Raw genomic sequence first — 17,246 nt, 5'->3', positions numbered from 1 at the left:
GGGTTATTTGTGCCCCTGACGCTGCAGGAGGTGCCAAAAGCAACAGGGACCACTAGATAGTCTGACTGTTTACACCTCCACAGCTGCTCACATTCTTCCACCGCCTTCCTCACACCGAGGGCCAGCACCAAACACAAGATAATCTTGTTTTATCTGCCTTTCAGACAGCCCGCATGGCTGAGATTAGACCCTCTGCATGACCCTCACGGCCAGCTCACCGACATGTATACCCCCAGTTTATGAGAGCACCTCAGGTTAAAGTGAGATGAAGAAACTGATTAGGGCCTCACTTGAAATTGGCTGAGTGATTTTCTCACCTTAACAAGCCGACTTTGCCTATCTAAATTTAATAAAGTTGATATCACAAATTCATATCCATCCCTCCTTTGAGGTTGTGCTATTATCAGAGCTCATTTTGCTATTATGCACCTGTAAATCATCTCACGCCCGGATAATTAACAATTTATATGCAACGTGCTTAACAATCTACAAACCTGGTTGGCAGCATCCTCTTTTTATTATTCTAATTATTAGTATTTTTAATATTTAAACTCTACCAGTCCATGTGACAGCAAACAAAATTTGCATTTCATAACTTTGATTTTGGGTGCCACAGTGCAGCCGGTGTTGCTGTCACAAAGTGGAACTGGCACAACTCTGGAACAGAGCTAATTGGTGTTTTTGTTCTGCATGTGTCACATTTTAGCTTTATGCTAATGGCTTGTTTGTGCTTCATGCTCGCTTTCTTTCAATGCACATATTAAATGCTGCTCTATAACTTCCATCTGTGCCTGTGTGTGTGAGTCTCTCTGTGTGTATTTCCATGTTGAGCTTTTATATTCTGTGACAGAAATAAACGTCCCTTACGTAAAACTCCCCTTTTCCAAATCAAAAATAACAATAATCTGTCTGCAGCATCCAGAAAGCTTGTAAATGAGCAGCAGGTGACGTGGTGGGTGTTTTTTTCCAAAAGGTGGGCTTTTGAGACATTTGTCCCAGCAGCATATGCCAGGATTACTGCTCCCTGTGCTGCCAACTGCTTTTCCTGCCCTCCTACCTGTTAGATATAGGCTCTTCAAAAGTCTCCTTATTAACTGATATCAAAACCATTGATTTCTGCCCATCATCGCGTGAGCCCTGGCGAGATTACCACCCTTCTTACCATTAATTAAAATCATCTCGGTGAGAGAACAGATGGTCAAATGCATTCATCTGCTGTAATGCTCTTACTGTCACCACACGCGTCTTAATCTAGCCGTGATCTGCATTAATCACCTGACTTAGGGGGCAAACAGGTATCACTCCTGTGTTAGACGGGCTTTGTTTGTGTCCAGACCTCTGCTGACCTTTGGGTGAGGAGGGAAAATGCTCCAGACAGGAAGAGGCGATGTTTTATATTGTAGGACTGAGACAGGAAGCTGCAAATAATCAAGTCACCTTCACCTCTGCAACAAGTCTTTTTCATCATTGCACCTGATCATTTAATTAAGACCGCAGCGTCTTCATCTCGATGCTCAGCTGTTGTCTCAGAACCCTTGAATAGCAAAGTGGTTAAGTGCATGAGACATTTGATAAGATTAAAGTGTAATCCTCTTAGAGGCAAACAACTAATTTGACTAATAATTCTGCTTTACCTTCTGACTCTTCATAGCTCCAAAATCCTGGATTTGAACACCCAGACAGCGTGGGGCCGCTGTGCTCGGGACTTTGTGTGTCTGGTAGTGGCAGAGCAGTGTTTTAAGCTTGATCCTTCTCTGGGGTTTCTGTCTGATCTTGTTTTTGTTAAAGGCTGTGGGGGGAAGCAGAACTAATGAGCAAACCATGAGCAGCAGAGGCCGCCCGCATATTTCTTAATCATGATCAAACGCTGTGATTGCAGATGCAACACGTTTGCACTCTGAATTATGATTTGTGTGGTTGGTGACATTGGCCAGCCTCATCATACTTGGACATAGAAAAAAACATTGCTTTAGTGAAATAATACAAAAATATATGATGAACTCTGTCAGGAGGATATGAACAGCTCTTAACCCCAACTTCTGTTGTAAAATTCCATGAATAAATACGACATCTTCCCTGATTGCACATATTCCGAATTGGTTTTGCTGTGTTCCTGCTGCCAGCCTACAATCAACATAACGTAAAAAAGAAAATTGATTTTCACAGCTATTCGGCATCTTCGGCATGAACTTGACTCTTATTTGCTCAAACCTTGTGCTCTTGCAAGCAGCAGCAGCAGCTCTGCAGCATATGATAATAAAGTTTGAACCTCCTGTGTCTGCTGTTGAACAGGCGCCTGGAATACCTGATGGAGCTAACAATCATGACCCAAACCCCTGGAAATGGGAGGAAAATGGTAGATGGGTGCACATTTTTCTCCTCTAAGACACTTGCACACAACATGACACTGTGATGCTTTTAAGTGTCACACAAAGAAGAAGAAGAAGAAAAAACCCCAGACAATCTCCTGTCTGTGTGGAGCCTCGCTGTGTGATTTCCGACACCTTCCTGTATGCGCCTCACTCAGGGTTCAGACAGATCTTCTTCAAACCTTTCTGAGGTGTTTAGAAGCCTTTGAAGTTCCGTAGACAGCTTTTAATCAGCAGAAACTAATCACCCATATGGCTGAATAGTGGTCGAGGCGACTCCAGCCCCTCTCTTATCATCAAGCATGTGTTCTAATGGGCGGAGTTTATTTGTTCAACTTCTCTTGTCCTCTGACTAGAAAGCTCAATTAAGTGCTTGTTATAATAGAAATGCTGTTGATGGTGTGGGCAGTGTTTTCTCCCACTAACAGGCAGCCAGAGTGTTTTTCTATATGTAATTAAGTTTGTGGGTGTCAGGAACACGTTGATCTTATGGCACTTGTTTGACTTCCTGTGGATTTGTTCCTGCAGCCCAATTCAAACTCCCCTGGAAACCAGATGAGGTAGAATTTCACCACTACGGGCTTTGTTAACATTTGAAAATGATGGGCTGTGTTATAGAAACCAGCCTGAATGCCAGCGGAGTTCATCCGGCTCTGCAGTCCACCTTTCCTCCCAACCTTCTGCACTTCTCTCTTTTGCATTTGTTATCGATTTTATGTCACAGTTCAGGCCAAATATGTACGCTGAATAAATAACCTGTAGGAGGGATAAGGAGTGAGTAGTTTAAATCACATCATACCTATGAATTCAACAAATACTGCGGGATTAAAGAGAAACACAATGCTTCAGTAAAGAGCAAAGCAGTATATGTTTTACTTAATTTCCATATTCATTTCAATCAACGTTGATGCTTAAAAATCACATTTGAGCATCTTCATTATCCATTTGTAGCTGTTAAAACACACATCTAACCACCGTTTGCTGTTGTTCATAGGTTCAGCCTGAAGAGTTTCAGAGGTTGGTCACTGTTGGAGCAGAAACACATTTTGATTATCTAATAAGTGTGTGAAGCCCTGCTTGCTTTTGAAGCATCAAATCGTTTGTTTGTCATTCCGTTTAAAAATATGCTTTTGCACACATGCAGCTGTCATTCGTTTTTAATTTGCTGCTTGATTTGTATTTTGATGATTTTTTTTCTTTTAAATTACATTTTTCCCCAACCTTTGGATGCAAAAATTACCGGAAAATTCCCGTATTTATTCGCGTCCGTTTTTGTAGCAGCTCAAGCTGTTGTGCTGGGATGAAAGGATCAACGGGTAAACTTTATTGAAGGATCTGATAAACCTTTTGCGCGCTCCACAAACAGGGCAGTTTGCTGCAGAGCCAAACGTTTCCCCGCTGGTGGTCCGCTGGGCGGCCATTGGTCAGTGGGCCGGCTTATTTGCATAAACTGGGGTTTATAGTCCCACAGCAAACTCGCACTTCAAAACAGCGGTGGTTCGACCTGGATTTCATGCATTCTCTCTGACCTTTTTTAAGGGCAGATTTTTTTCCTAGAACCCCTCATTATGGGAGTCTGGACCTTCGCCCTGGTTGTGCTGTGCGTGGAATTGTGTTTACTTGACACGAGTCAGTGCACAACCACCAGGTATGTCACCTATGAGGAGGACGAGCTGGGCACCGAGATTGGGAACCTGTCCCGAGATTTAAAGATCGATCCAGCCGATGACCCTGACACATCGTTCCGCCTCATGCAGGAGAACAACTCCTCCGTGATCCAGATGAGGGAGATGGACGGACTTCTGAGTGTGGCCGACGTGATTGACCGGGAGCAGCTGTGTCCCAGGTCCCCGCGCTGCCTCATCACCTTCGACGTAGTGGTTCGCTCCAAAGAAAAGTTCCAGCTCATCCACGTGGAGATCGAAGTGAAAGACATCAACGACCACCCCCCGAGCTTCCCCCACAACGAGACCAACTTGGAGATAGTGGAGAACGTCCCGCTGGGATCAAGGTTCCCGCTGGAGATCGCCCTGGATCAGGACGTGGGTGAAAACTACATCCAGAGCTACAACATCTCCCCCTCCACTCACTTTGAGGTTGAAGTGCGCGATCGGGAGGACCGGGTGAAGTTTGCGGAGCTGGTGCTGGTGAGGGAGCTGGACAGAGAGGTGGAGGATTCCTACACGATCGAAGTCACCGCGACTGACGGGGGCGCGCACGCCAAGTCCGGGTCGATGCTGGTAAATATCAAAGTGTTGGATTTCAACGACAACAGCCCCGCGTTTGAACACAGCTCTCTGACGGTGGAGCTGGACGAGGATTCCCCGGTGGGTCACAGAGTTCTCAAAGTGCACGCGTTCGACCCGGATGACGGCGTTAACGGCGAGGTGACGTACGCGCTCGCCGAGGGCTTCTCGCCGGAAGTCGGGCGCCTTTTCCACGTCGACCCTTACACCGGGGACGTGACGCTGAAGGCGCTGGTTGATTTTGAGAGAAGACGATCGTACGAGCTCGTCATCAAAGCGTCTGACATGGGCGCCAACTCGGTTCCGTCCACGTGCAAAGTTCACATAGACGTGGTGGACGTGAACGACAACGCGCCGGAAATCAGCATCAAGCCGATGACCCCCAGCAGAGACGGGGTCGCCTCCATCACGGAGGCTGCGGCTGCGGACAGCTTTGTGGCTCTCATCAGCACCTCGGACAGAGACTCTGGCTCCAACGGGTACGTGCGCGTCAGCCTGCTCGGGCACGAGCATTTCACTCTCCAGCAGGCATATGGAGACTCTTTCATGATCATAACCACAACCACTTTAGACAGAGAGAGAATCCCTGAGTACAACCTCACAGTGGTGGCAGAAGACCTGGGAAACCCACCTTTCAAGACGGTCCGACAGTACACGGTCCGGGTAAAAGACGAAAACGACAACCCTCCCCTCTTCAGTAAGCCCCTCTATGAAGTTTCAGTCCTGGAAAATAACGTTCCAGGTTCTTATGTGACTACAGTTGTTGCTCGGGACCCAGATGTGGGAAAGAATGCCAAAGTCTCCTACAAAGTTCTAGATTCTGAGGTGCCCGGAGGGTCTCTTGTGTCCACTTACGTCTCTGTAGATTCCCACTCGGGGTCTCTGTACACTCTGAGGTCTTTTGACTATGAGAGTCTGCAGCAGATTGACGTGATCATCCAAGCTGAAGACAGGGGGTCCCCCTCCCTCTCAAGCTCATCAACGATCAGGATTAAAGTTGTCGACCAGAATGACAATCGTCCCTACTTCACCTTCCCCGTGCTTCTAAACGACTCCGCAGACGTCCCGCTGCCGTTCAATGCCCCGGCGGGTTATCTTGCCCTCCGCCTCTCTGCTGAGGACGAGGATGAAGGCATGAACGAGGAGCTCTCGTACCGAATTGTCCAAGGTGACACGAACCTCTTCACGGTGGACAAAGACTCAGGGGAGATTGTCCTTAAACAATGGCTGTCGGCTGCAATTGGAGACGTGCTGGAAGTCAAGGTCTCGGTGAATGACAACGGCAGAACTCCGCTTTCCAGCAGCGCCGCCATCCGCTTCGTGGTCTCGGAAACGGAGCCCTCAGAAGACCAGGTGTTCCTCATTCTGCCATCGAGCAACGGAGAAGGTCCCCGCTGGGACGGCTCCTTCATCACCATCATTGTCCTCAGCGGGGGTTGTGCGCTGCTGCTGATCGCCATAGTGGCTGTGGCCGTCACCTGCAAATTCGGACGTGGGGCGAGAAACGGCAGGTCCAAGAGGGACACCCGCCGCGGTTTGTTCGACAGCAGGCCCCTGCCCATGCTCAGCTCTGCAGAATCCAACATCTACACGGGCCCACGAGGCTACTTTCACGACAGAACCCCTTCATCTCTAGATGATTCCTGCCTGTACGAGGAGCGGAGCACTGACTCGGAGGCTAAGGTGAGTCAACGGCCTAAAACTGTGTTCTGTTTGGTGATTTTTTTTCCACATGCATTTGATGTTCCCAAATGCTGTCTGATCTTTGTGCCAGAAAGGGAAGCTAATCTCCCCGCTGTCATTCTGTTTCCTCTTAGATGTTCCTGCCCTCCAAGCATTTCCAAAGAACATCTGCGTGGCAAGGTGATAAATACTGCTTGCAAGTGAGGTGAGACATCTGTGTGCGACTAGTGTTTTTTTCTTTCCCAGACGCTGCATTCACAGTCAAAGCAGACGCAGGGAGAAATTAAACATGTTCTAGGCTTGGTTCCGTTTTTTGGTGGAATGAGGTCACGCCAGGGTAGAAACAGGCCATGTGTGTGACAACAAAAACATCAATAATGGAGCTAATGTGGCGCACTGGTGGTTCATACTGTATCTGTTGATGATATTTGCAGTGGCATTGGAAACACTGACCAGCTGAGCGTGAAGGACAGCGGCAAAGGGGACAGCGACTTCAATGACAGTGACTCAGACATCAGCGGGGATGGAGGCAAGAAGAACTTTCTGACCTTCCAACCGAGGCAAAGTGAGTTGCCTGTTGAGTTTTCTCTTTTTTGTCATCTCCACCTAATAAATTAGGCACAATTAATTTTGTAACATTCTTTCTGATTTCTACCACCTCAGGATCCTCCATTGGAGATAACCATGGATCCTACTGTGCAGCACCGCCGCAGAGCTTCAGAGCCCCCAGAGATAATTCCTACACATTAGGCTTCTCCCCTCTACCGGTTTTCGGCACTCCTCAAGGGTATGGCCACTCCTGGAAGGATTCCGGCTACGCCACCAACTGTCCCAAGCCAAGGGGCAGCATGCACAGCTTCTCCAGGACCGGGACCCTCCCGTCTTACTTCCCTCAGCAACAGCACGGTGCTGCTGCTGCAGCTGCTGCAGCGGCTCAGGTCCAGAACCAGAGTCCGAACTTTGTGACGGTGGCTACAGCTTTAGAGGTTGCCACTGTTTTCTAGATCTGGCAATACGCTGTTGAGAAGTTCCAGGAAAAGATGTGTATACATTGTGGCTACTGTAAATATTCTTTAGTGTTAAAATGCTTTGTAAATTCTATTTTATATGCACCCTGTAAACCGTAATGCACAAAATAAAGGAATGGTGGGGGAAAAGGCAGACAAGATGTGAATTTATCTCAAAGGTTTGAGGATTGCATATTGTTCTGTCACTGGTTAAAGCAAAAATGCATAAACTGGAATCAGAATTGTTCTGATCGCAGGTGGAATCAAGCTGCTCCACCACATCCAGCGCTGACTTTGAAGCCTCCAGGTTGCTCGGCTGAGCTTTTGTGCGTGCAGCTTCTCGCATGTAAATGAGAGTGGAGCTGCTACTCATGAGGAAAGGAAATGGTGTGAACCATCCCTCCAATGAAAAACCACCCTGATTCTACCGTCTGGCTCTCTTATACACATATCATGCATCCAACAGACATGCAGGACAGACAGGTTGGTCGACAAATATCAGGCTCTCATCTGCTGCTCAGGGGCAGGTGTGAAGCTCTAGTGTGAGCAGCAAAACTAGAGCTAAATGAATTTACCTCCCTCTAAATAATCAAGAATATTTTAGGCGAACTGTTTCTGTTTTTGCGCCGTATGAAAGTGTGTCACACAGAAACACCAACAAACACCAGTGGTGTTCGTTGCCCTGATGAGGTTTTATAGGTGGCTCGTTGCATGCAGATCACTCAACATTTGCATTATTTTCTTACTCCCGGGTCCAAAAATAGAGCCGCGATTTTATGCAAGTGAGTCTAACGAACGGCAAGGAAAGCTGAAAAATCTGTAAGTGAATTATGCGAGATAAAATTAATTACAAGACACGGCCCAAACATGGGACCTCCTCCGTGGGGAGGTGCGCGTGTTTTCATAAACAGCTTAGAATTCAGCGGCCCGTTTTTGACACGGTTTCCCAGCATCAGGTTAGTGCAGCAGATAAACTAAAATATATATATTGTTAACAATGTTTAATATACCAGCAAATCCTTGTTTGCTGCTGCCGGGTTTGTGGCAGTGTTCTGTCCTCATTAGTTTTAAGGTCACTTTAAATAAGCCAGTGATGTATGAAACCAAACGAGACAAGAGTAAAGCGGTTGTTACAAACTACATAATAGCTATCTGAGGGCCATTCCTGAAGAGAAAATAAATACCTTCCCAATTTGTTGCCAAGAGGAGCTTTAGTGGAAGCTGCTGGGAGACAAAAACCTTTCCTTTCCTTCTTTCCCTCGTTCCATCTGTAGGAAAACGAAGTGGGCTAAGAGCAGCACGCATTTGCATAGGCCGAAACACCTGCATTCTGATAGCTGTGATAAAAGCTGGAATGGAGGGATGTTGATCTCTTTTCCATAACTGTAAAGTCCTCTTGTTAACGAAGCCCAGTGCTCAAAATTACATTTCATATTTCAGGCTACCACCTCATTTGTTTAATACTCCCAGGCTACAAATTTGCTACACTTTGGAAATTGCAAAGTTAATAACTTTTTTTTAAAGTCATAGAGTCCACTAGGGATTCAAGGCCATGTTGTCCAAATGGCAAGCAATAAGGAAGAAGGTCATATTTGTACGAGGAGTGATGTGCACTGGTTTGACAGATAGCCAATTGCACAGAGAGGGAAAATGCATTTATCGGTCAATAAAGTATGATTCCCTTTGCTATTGCTTTATATGCACCTTATAGGTCAAACAGTTGTGCACTGACCTGGCAATTTGTGCCACGAGGTATCTTCATCTGCACTCTCTCATGCAAAATGAAAGTGTCACGAGTGCATCTTTTCATGGCCATTGCAAGCAGATGCTGTTGTTCATTCACATTCAAATGGTTGGAGCGCTAATATCCTGCAGCAGCCCTCCCAGCGCATCTCAAATCTCCCCAGATAACACAAAACGAGCATTTTGGAGGCGGTTTGTAGCTCATCAGCAGTCCACTGTCAGATGCTCTCACATTATTTTTAGCCTCTGCACCTGTTAATGTTACCTTTATTCCTGAGAAACAACTCGCTCTATGGCTGTGATTATGCCGTTCGATGGCCTCTTAGCACCTCATTTACTGCACAAGTGTGCACAGAACCTGGCATATAAAGATACAGCCATTCCTGACTCATCGCCGCCAGCCATAGAAGGCCCGCCGCGCTCGCCCCTCATCTTCATGTTTGTCTCAACTGCCACGAGTGGATATTGACTTTTGGGGGACGCAATGAATTGTGGAGGCTGGCGTGTGAAAAGAAATAACAGCGTTTGTTTTCCTCTTGACAGTTTGTCTGGGAGGAGCCGTTTCGCCAGCATTTGTTTGCCACAAAGACGTCTCATCTGTTTCATTTACAATAGTTTATATCAAACCGAATCCTGCCCCACATCAATGCCTGCTGCATTAGGATGTTTATAAAAACAGACGCGCGCAAACCCCACTGTTTCTATTGAATTTTGTCACCGGCACCGCTCCGTAATTAATGACCAAACACAGAAAATGTTGTCAATGGAGCTTATTCACTCTGACAACCTGAATATTCAATCTAATCTTTTGTCATCAGAGCATATTTATGAATTCATTGATGGCAGAAAGAATCCCCACTTCAAACAATCATTTAAACATCAACGTGTTAAAAAATGGTGCTAGATTTTAGCTGTGATTCGCACCCTTTTTAGAGAAGATTAGGTGGGAAGATTGATTCCCCTCTATTGTCTGCACATCTCATATGAAAGCTGCTGCCAGCAGATGGTTAGCTTAGCTTTGCATAATGACTGCAAAAGCAGTTGGAAACCACTAACTGGGCTCTTGAGCTCAGGCTGCAGGAAACCACTGCACATACAGAACTAAAATGCTGGATTGAGGATATTGTTGTATTTTATTTCTTGTACAACATAAACAAACACGATATAATATGTATGCTGTGGAGCAGCGTGCACAGAGCTAGCTATTTCCCTGCGGTTCTGGAGCTAAATTTCTGAAACCACCTGCTGGCTTCAGCTTGACGGAAGGACAGACATGAGTCGGTTTGATCTTATCATCTAACTCTTGGCTAGACTGCAAACAAGACCAATTCCCCAAGTGTTGATCCGTTCCTTTAACCTTAGATTCACCTTTTTCTCACATCACTCAGGCAAAATTCTATATTCTAACGGGATCTCGACGCAAACAAACAGGCACAAAAATGGCAGATATCGCTGTATCTGTATGGCGAATATAACCTGCTGGCGTGAGCCCACATCTAAGGCACCTTAAATGCAGGTCTCACGCTTTACTTTGTCCTCTGGGATGGGTGCCGTAATTACATTGCATAGAAGTGTTTTCGTTTTATAAACTCAACCGGCAGATGATTAGAATGACAGACACACAGTCCATCACTGGCGGAAAAGAGCTTGGTTTAAATAAAAGATTGGCAGATATTTCAGCTGCCACTTCTGTCATTAGTGCTTTTCTCGTCGTTATTGCGTTTCTATTTTCATCTCAATGAAGTGCAGTGACAGACCCTGACTGCTGATGACGACCTAATTCCCCAAGTGACAAAAAGCTCTTTAGGCGCTCCCCAACACTATAGAAGACGCATGAGAGAGGCGCTATCACCTGTGCATTCTAAACCTCGTGGAGGATGCAAATTCATTAAGATAAAGTAATAAAAACAACAGTGCCTGTTGGCTCACTGCTCCAAATAAACACTGAAATATCTGCACTGCCTTATTTTAGTCACCATACCACTAGGGGGACACATCATGCTATGCAACCCTACAGCCCATCATATTTGTTATTACAGATCACAAATGGACAAAAACAAATGATGACCCATAATCACATTCAGTTAAATGTACCTCAGTTGTCACCGTGACGACAGAAATGTTGTTCTGCTGAATCAGGAGATCCTTGAGCGGGAACACGTCTTAAGAATGTGACGACAACGCTCTGTCAATCAGATCAGGACCCACTGTCACCCGGAGTGCACGTTCAACTTTTTCCCGTTCTTTCCCTTTAATGTCTTTTGTTTGGCTCTTCGTTATAAACAGAACCAAGAATCAAACCCACACACAATATGTAAACAAGTCCTCGCACGTATCCATATTCATGATTCCATAGCGGTGGGGACTAATTCATATTCCTGCGGTGTCTATTTACAATACAATAGCTCAGATCTTGCTGCTGCGCTAAAGATGATTTCTTTTTATGCGTCTTAGATGACAAGTATCATTGCACGCGTGAGCGAGCAAAGCCTTAACGTTGCCTTGGCGACACCAGAAATCACGACAAAACAACAAAAAGCGTCAAATAATTCTCTTTTAGTCTCTTTGTTAAACGACATCCTTATAAAGCCGTTCAAACACGTCGCGTTTTATCTGGCGGGGCTGGCGGAAGCGAGAATATTCATTCTGTTTATCGCCTGCGTAAATGTGAACACGTGGTGTGAGTGCTGCGCCGCCATCCGCGGCAGATGGCTTGACCTCTGTTTTAAACGGGAGTGACAGTCGCTGGCTGCTTTCTATGGCGCCACTGTCGCACGCGGGGTGTTGATGATGATAAATATGCGGCAAATGTTCATCGGTTGATTGTGTTTTACTGCCGGACGCCGAGAGCATCGCGGCCGCCGAAGGCCTTTACATCGCTTCCTTAGTGAGGAGGGGGGGGGGGGTAACGGAGGGGGGGAAATGTCTTGCATCAATCGGTCTAAATGACTTGCTTATATGTAATTAGCTCGCAGTGTTTTGTTTGTGCACGTGCCTGAAGTTATTACTGGTTCACGGTTAGCCTTGGAGTAATTGGAAGAGCGCCGCCGATGCTCCTCCATCAGCGCAGGACTGCAGCTTTATATTCTTCGGCGGATGGCTTCCCTCCTCTTTCATGTCACTACAGTATTTATGAATTAGCTTCCTGTCACTTTACAGTGAGGCCTAATGCTAATTGGTGGTGAGATACACGGGTTATTAACATCCCACTAGGTGGCACGCTGCCGCCCTTCCTGCGAATTGTCAAAACTAATAACATGATGCTGCTCCGCTAATGCCGCCGCACAAATTGCACCTTCCTTCAAAGTCGCGTAATCTCCGCCGAGCATTTCAAGTCAGCTGCAGCTGCCTCTGCCACGGGTCTCTGACATTTTAATTTGAAGCTGCAATTAGACATGTATGGGCTGCATGGCCATTGGCTTGTTTTTATTTAGGCGGAATCAAGCATTCACTTTGGACTCCTCTTTACACGCCGGGCTGAGAGTATTGCTCTCTCGGTTCTTATTAAGAATTAATAAGTCGAGCACAATTTCGCCGAAAAGAGGAATTTAGCTGTCACAGTTTGGATCTCAGTCGTCTCGACAACAGGCAGAGGTCAGATGAGATCATGGATGTCAATAAAGCCACTGGAGAAAACACGTTTGGAAGGGTGAGTAAATAAATCAACATGTTAGAGGGCATCTTGGGATGTTTGCATATGCGTCCCTCTCCCCACTTTTGCCCCATTTCTACTTCACTCTTACGACTGCTATGTCCCTTTTAATTTTCTGATAGTTCTTTGCCTCAGTTGGCCACTTTGCTGGATAGCTATCTGCTCGAGAAGTTAATTTAAATGACTTCTGGAGGATGGCGATTGATCCGTTGCATACTAAATAACTCGCCCTGCTTGAGATAAAGTCACACCGCAGAAAGAACGGGGGAATGTCATAAGCCCTCCGGAAAAAAAAGTGCCCTCTCTTTTCTACCTGATATCACCGTTTCCATCTAATTATGTAAGCGCTCTTCACCGCAGGGCCCTCACGCTGGAGCACCTGCAGACAGAAACAAGGTAATCTTGTCAATGTCAGCATCACAGCCAATGATCTAGCCCCCTTTCACACTCTCACACATACACACACACACACACACACACAATTTAGCAGTCATTTTGGAGAAACTGTGACTTACTTATCACTCAAAATATCTGAAGAGTATATATAAAAAATAAATAAACGGCGCCTTTGTTCTCTCTGTCTCCGGGCTGAGGAAGGTTCTCTTTTGTTTACCCAGGAGGATCACTGCCTGGGTCATATTAGAGATGTTTACTCCTCCTGTCAAAGGATAAGTTGTAAATTTTAGCTCACAGGAAATGAAAGGTGGAGTGGTACACGGAGTGCAGACACCAAAGTAATGTCACCTTGAGTGAGCATTTCTCTTGTCTGGACTGGCAGGCGATATCAGAGGATAAACTCCATTTTGACCTTGCGCCCACTCATCACAACAAAAACACAGGAGAAGGAGCGAGCGCAGAATAGGACAACAAAAACATTTCAAATATGATTGCTTCCGTCAGCTGATATCATCCAGCGCGGCTGCCGATAAGTCCGCTCCCCTCTGTCTGGCCGAATGCACGGCTGGTTTGAAGCTAGCATTGTTATTAAAAATGCAAGGGAACAAGCAAACACGTCTTCATTAACATTCAGCGCCACAGAGGTGTGATTGATTCCATCATCAACTGAGTCATTTTCATGGCCGGCATAGGAACATCAGACACCATGACCTCCATTATTTCCCCTTTGAAATTGCGCTCACTTTATTCGCCCTTCCGTCTCTCCAATTCCTTGAATCGTTTCTCCTGGGAGGTGTTTTTTCTCAACGTGCTGCTTCTCTTCTCCAGTACCGAGAGCGGAGCAACCGACAGTTCTCCTGCACTGTATGTGGGACACTTAAAGCAAGAAGGAGATGATGCATCTGGCACAGCCTTTGTGAGCCTGCGCACTCCAACCAGCTCTGTAAAATTTAGACGGCAGCCTCAGAAATAAAGTGGCACACATGTTATATTTATCTCAATCATATATATTTGTGGCATAAATCAAATTTGCTTCTCAGTAAAAGAGGGGAAGAGTTTTCTAGAAAGGCGGAGACGATCTCCGGCTGCCACTTTCCTTTGATTAAATTTATTCACATTCATGCTGTGTGTTTCATGGAGAAACGGCTCCATATTTTGAGAGATGCCATTTAGATTCCTCGCAAATATTGACGCCACTCACTTGTCAGGTGCTTTGAGTGTGAGCCTGAAGCTGGGATTATCTTAGCTTAGCTTAGCACAAAGACGCAGGGGGATAAAGTTAGGCTAGATTTAAGGTTTTAGGGATTAGCTTCAGGACCTATAAAGATCACTGCAGCCCCTTGTTCCAGGGTCATGTCCAGGCTGCCTAAAGGCCCCGATCACTCCTGAATCCTGATTGGTCGATCCAAAGTAATGTTACAACCTTCTCCTCTGCGTATCCTCATTTAAAATAGTCCCGCTTTACCAAGAGCAGAGCTCTGCCATGATCGTCAGGGTGCCTTATCACCTTATTACCTGCAAAATAAATGCATGTGTGCTTGTGCATATGGGTGCGGCCCGCACAGGAATTAAAGATCTGATGCAGCCTGTTCATTTGTCCTGCAGAATCATTACAATGACAGTTCATTTCTTCACTTCTAGGGGGGTCTCCTCATTATATCGGAGGTCCTCGCTTCACAGACAAACAGTCGGAATAGTGCGGCAGCCTGACAATAAGCAGGCATCCAACAATCAGGCAGGCTGTGATGCTGCGGCACGCAGCAGCACCTGCATCCTGTGTTCTAACCGAATGACATGAACAACGTCGGTTAAACGGTGAAAGATCCGCTGCTCAGAGGCTTTGCGGCAGCGCTGCACCAGTGTGCAGACATTTAGATGGAGCCGACTTCTAAAGTTCTCCCACACAAAAGGGAAATGTCGCGGCCCGATCCCTACGCCTCTCAGGTTTAGTGCTATTATTATTGTCACCGCTGGTTCAGACGTGCAAAAACACTATGATACATTTCATACCGGTGGGTGAGAAGCGTCGCATCATTCAAGGCACCTCGCCATTATGCCATCTCACCGCCGCCCCCTCAAAAAGTCCCACCCCCACCTGTTGTGGACGTTGCTCCCGCTCCTCGGAACATTATGGGGGCTTGTAACATGTTATGGAGGTGTAACACGTTAGGACACAATAATCAGTGTGTCCCTGCTGCAGGAATTCTTCCAGGATTCAGGTTGTTTGTTGTTTTGGGTTTTTTTCTGGGGAGTTGCACCCCTCCAATGAGTGCTTGACTGACACATTGATTGGCCCCTGATTCGGATCACCTCGGGATCAGAGGCAGATAAGTGATGAAGTAGCTGGTCTGTTGTGGACATCCACAAAGACGAGTTCACATGTTTGACCTCTGGGCTCTCTGGCAAACATCCGCTGCATTTGGACAGTCACACTCTGAGCTCCATCCTCCACAAATGCAGATGAGCTCTTGAATTTATTAAACCCACCTCACTGACCGCTGACCACGACTCCACTGGGTCCTGTGAAGAAACCGAAAGAAAAATAACAAAATGCCTGCAGCTACTTTTAGCTTTGGTTAGCCACTTCCACATTCTGAGGGGCTGGTCTGCAAATCTAATGCAGAAACATCAACTCCGTTAAGCCTACGCCCCGGAGTGCAAGACGCCACCGTGCAGTTTGTGATTTAAAATTGAAATGTGGCACGATTGCCACTTTGACCCTTGAGAATTTGTATTCACATGCAAATCTGCAGCTGGTCTGCAACCAAAATTATTTATTCAACAAAGGCGATCCGACGCAGCAACGCGGCTGTCTGGAAAGGTGGATGCGAAACACATGACAAGTGTCAATCTGCCTGAGAAAGAGCTTCTAATGCTGTCAGAATTATGATAAATACATTAAAGCAAAAGCAGATTTCCCCCCAAAACTGGCAGAAGCTGCAGAACAGATAGAATCACAGAGGGAGAAATGAAAACATATGATCTCCTGATCTGTTCCCACTGGAGCAGATTGGATTTACAGGCAAGATGCGGCTGAAAATGTCATTATGTGATCCTTTCTGATGACAACAAATGATGAAAAGGACGAGGGCCTTATCACGCAGATATCTGATGTTGAGCATCAGCTACATGGCAAAATGCATTAATTTTTGACAAAAGCAGAGACACCAGCTTGGTCACAAACATATCAGGGTGTCACTATAAATATATATGATCTCCTGGTTCATTTGCATTCCATTTAGTGCAGACTGACGATGAGACAAGGCTTCTTTGTTAGTTCTTTGTTTGTATTTATGTGTTTTTCAAACCAAATCGCCTCCTGGTGGTCAACTATGGTACTAAAATGTTGTAATATTTTCTTCAAACAAAATATCTCATATTCTTTCAATCCAAATTGATGTGGATGGAAAAAAATCACAGTCATGTCACCATATGTATTTTGTTTCAACACAATTTGTGACTAATGGTGAAATCACTTAAAGGGGAAAAGGCTGTAAGTTCCTAAATAAACACACCTGATTGGTAGCTAAAAATCCTGCATTAGATGTAAATAGGACATTTTCTGGGGACTTTTTTCAGTGAAGGATTAATATTTAGTGTAATTTATGACAGCAGGATGATAAAACTGTCTGAAAATAGACCCACCTCAGCCATATCCATCTTGATGAAGGAGCCTGTCACCCAAGGCAGTAAGAAATAACATTTCTACATCTCATTTAAAAACTGACACCACTGTAAAATGTGTTATGTCACACTGAGTGAAAGCAGTTGTCAGACACTATAGTTGTCAGACGCTAGACTTAACTCTAAGACATGCACTTACTGTATATACAATCTTAGTTACATATAAACTGACATGTTTTATAGGGAATTCTCTTGACAGTATACTACTCACTGTGTCTTTACTCAGGTCAAATGAAGACGGTATAGATATTTCAAGGTGGGTCCCTCTCCGCGGCTGGTAAGCTGTCACTCAACATGATTCTACAGAAGCCCAGAAAGGACAGACTTCAGTGCTTGTTAGTATTACTCATCATGTTACACATGACTCAACTGAGAGTCAAGGTCTGGTTTTCAAATTATGGACTCTGTGTTGTGGGTCTTACACACTTTCAAAGAGGCACAAATAAGACAAAACGCACAAAACTGA

The 17,246-nt window shown here is 45.6% G+C and overlaps 1 protein-coding gene across 1 annotated transcript; it reads left to right on the top strand.

The window, feature by feature from the left end:
- Positions 1–3,858: 3,858 nt before the first annotated feature.
- pcdh8 (protocadherin 8) lies at positions 3,859–7,464 on the top strand. Its single transcript, XM_057053028.1, has 4 exons — positions 3,859–6,298; positions 6,433–6,503; positions 6,733–6,863; positions 6,962–7,464. The coding sequence occupies exons 1-4, from the start codon at positions 3,938–3,940 to the stop codon at positions 7,300–7,302; spliced, it is 2,904 nt and encodes a 967-aa protein (XP_056909008.1). The 5' UTR covers positions 3,859–3,937; the 3' UTR covers positions 7,303–7,464.
- Positions 7,465–17,246: the final 9,782 nt, after the last annotated feature.

The sequence above is a fragment of the Takifugu flavidus genome, chromosome 1 (assembly GCF_003711565.1).
Source record: "Takifugu flavidus isolate HTHZ2018 chromosome 1, ASM371156v2, whole genome shotgun sequence".
Classification (NCBI taxonomy): Eukaryota; Metazoa; Chordata; class Actinopteri; order Tetraodontiformes; family Tetraodontidae; genus Takifugu; species Takifugu flavidus.
Note: the sequence above shows the minus strand (reverse complement) of the source record. Positions and strands in the feature narration are given on the sequence as shown.

Coding starts and splice junctions, on each gene's coding strand:
- pcdh8 (XM_057053028.1), top strand. CDS start 3,938: ATGGGAGTCTGGACCTTCGCCCTGGTTGTGCTGTGCGTGGAATTGTGT. Junction 6,504..6,732: donor AAATACTGCTTGCAAGTGAG/GTGAGACATCTG, acceptor TGATATTTGCAG/TGGCATTGGAAACACTGACC. Junction 6,864..6,961: donor GACCTTCCAACCGAGGCAAA/GTGAGTTGCCTG, acceptor CTACCACCTCAG/GATCCTCCATTGGAGATAAC.